Here is a 2127-nt window from a genome sequence, read left to right as displayed (position 1 = left end):
TCAATGACTATCCCTGTTAATGTACGTTCGCCAACTTGTCGGGACGTCCACGATGCTGCTAAGGCCAGCACTGCCTGGAGAAAAGACATGTTAACCACTTGCACATGGGGAACATTTTCTGAAGTATTCTGCCAGCTTGTTCTCAGGTTCAATCAACAAACTCCCTCTTACTTAGTAAGTCTAACTCTTTCCTTTCCCTATCCTTCATATACCTTCACCGACAAAATTTCAAGTCCAATTTGGAAAACTAACATGAAAATTTTGTGTACTTAAAACTCTAGGAGTTAAGTTTCCCATGAAGTTTTACAAAGAAAAGCCAGCAAGAAAGGAATTTCATTCTAGAGTCAGAAGATTTTAATTTTTAATTCCCTGGCTTCCAATGTGGGGCCACAGATTGGCTACAGTAAAATCACCTGTGGAGTCTTTAAAAATACACATTACTAGGCCTCACACCCAGAAATTCTAACATGGCAGGTATAGGACAGTTTCTCACTCGGGGCAATTTTGGCCCTCAGGGAACATTTGGCAATGTCTGGTGCCATTTTTCACTGTCGGAGGAAGGGAGGCTGGTGGTGGTGCTACCGTCTTCCAGTGGGTAGAGGCCAGAGATGCTGCAGAACACCCTGCAATGCACCTGACAGCCCCCATGACAAAACACTGTCCAATCCAGCGCACTGAGGTTAGAACACCTGGGAAACACCCATTTCATTTGTTCCCAAAAATTTCAGTCAATTCCCTTATATAAGATGGCAGTCGAATAATAACCAAAAGCAACCAAAAAACTTCACGTGAAGAACAGGTAGGTTCAGAAGAAGTTCTGCAAGCTCATGGAACCACAGGGTCCCTCAGAACCAAGAGAGTACACTGGGACTAGGAAGAGCCCAAAATCAAAAAGGCAGAACCCTCTAAAGGTATTTATTCTGTTTTTCTGTTCGGAAGTAAAAAATGCCAAAAGGAGGACCACATCTACACCTCTGGCTTGTCACCCCAAGAAAAACACATTAGACTTTAATGCAAGTAAAAAGACAGAGCCGACCGGACAAAACAAAGTCTATACCAATAATACAAATATAAAAATGTAAGTCACGGAACATGTTCTCTACAGTCTTTTAGTTCAAATCTGAACGGCACGTGTGTGGTGAGGGACTGGAAAAGGAAGAACAGCACAATCTTACAACCCAGAACCTTTGGAATTACCCTTTTTTTCACTACTTGACAACTAAAGTTCTTTGGGAATCACAAAAAAAAACCAACAAAAACACTTTGTTTTTACCTGAACTGCAATGTAGAGTCCTGGTACATTAAATGATTCAAACATAATCTCTGCAAGATATTCTCTATTTTCTGGTGTATTCAGTGGAGGTTCTGTCTATAAGAAAACATTCACTATATTTAGTGTTTACCCAAATTTCATGTAATTACATCAGAACCATAAAAAGGTTAGCCTAAAAGTATGTTAGCTAGGATATTATACAACTCCCAAATTTTATAGAGGATGCCCAAAGTGATTGATTAAAGAAATATGGCTGTTGGTCTTAAAAGCTTCAGGATGGCAGGGTAAAGATCTCTGAAGGCTTCTGCCCTTGTTACCTACCCAAAACAAGAACATGTTACAGAAAAGGACATGCTACCTTCAATAACATAACACTTAAACACCCTGAAAGTAAATATCCCTGAAGCTAGTTGCCAAGGGCAGTGAAAATGCAACCAAGATGAGTGAGGACACCAAAGCAACTTTAGATCCCAGCCAAATGAGCACCCCCCCTGGGGTGAGCCAAAGGAGCAGCAAGCCCTTGCCTGGAGCAGCCTCAGTCTGAGCAGGAGAGCTGAGGAAGCCTTCTAACCCACCTGACACCAGAGCAGCAGCGGAGGCAAGGGGAGGCCACACATCTTTACAACCCAGATGCAAGGCAGGAAAGTCCAAGGTAGCCTAGTTTCTCCCAGACACTGCCCTGGACCTCCCCAACCTACACTCACACACACTGCTAGTCCAGGAAAATATCCCCTCATTCAAAGATGAGTATAGAGAACAAAGAAACCAGCCAGCGATCATTTAAAAATACTAAAAGAAAAAGAGAAGAGAGGGAGAAAAGTAATAGGAAAAACAAATGGCAGACAAAAAACACA

At 42.1% G+C, this 2127-nt stretch overlaps 1 protein-coding gene across 1 annotated transcript in view; it reads right to left on the bottom strand.

The window, feature by feature from the left end:
• LOC105821655 (actin-related protein 3B-like) overlaps positions 1 to 1369 on the bottom strand; it is a 27800-nt gene extending 26431 nt beyond the window's left edge. Inside the window, exons 1-2 of the mRNA XM_012658412.1 lie at positions 1274 to 1369; positions 6 to 74 (exon numbers count right to left, since the gene is read on the bottom strand). Coding sequence (XP_012513866.1) covers positions 6 to 74; positions 1274 to 1318 — 114 coding nt within the window. The 5' untranslated portion in view covers positions 1319 to 1369. The remainder of the gene's footprint in view (positions 1 to 5; positions 75 to 1273) is intronic.
• Positions 1370 to 2127: the final 758 nt, after the last annotated feature.

The sequence above is a fragment of the Propithecus coquereli genome, unplaced genomic scaffold (assembly GCF_000956105.1).
Source record: "Propithecus coquereli isolate 6110/MARCELLA unplaced genomic scaffold, Pcoq_1.0 Scaffold586, whole genome shotgun sequence".
Lineage (NCBI taxonomy): Eukaryota > Metazoa > Chordata > Mammalia > Primates > Indriidae > Propithecus > Propithecus coquereli.
This window is presented reverse-complemented; position numbering and strand designations above follow the sequence as displayed.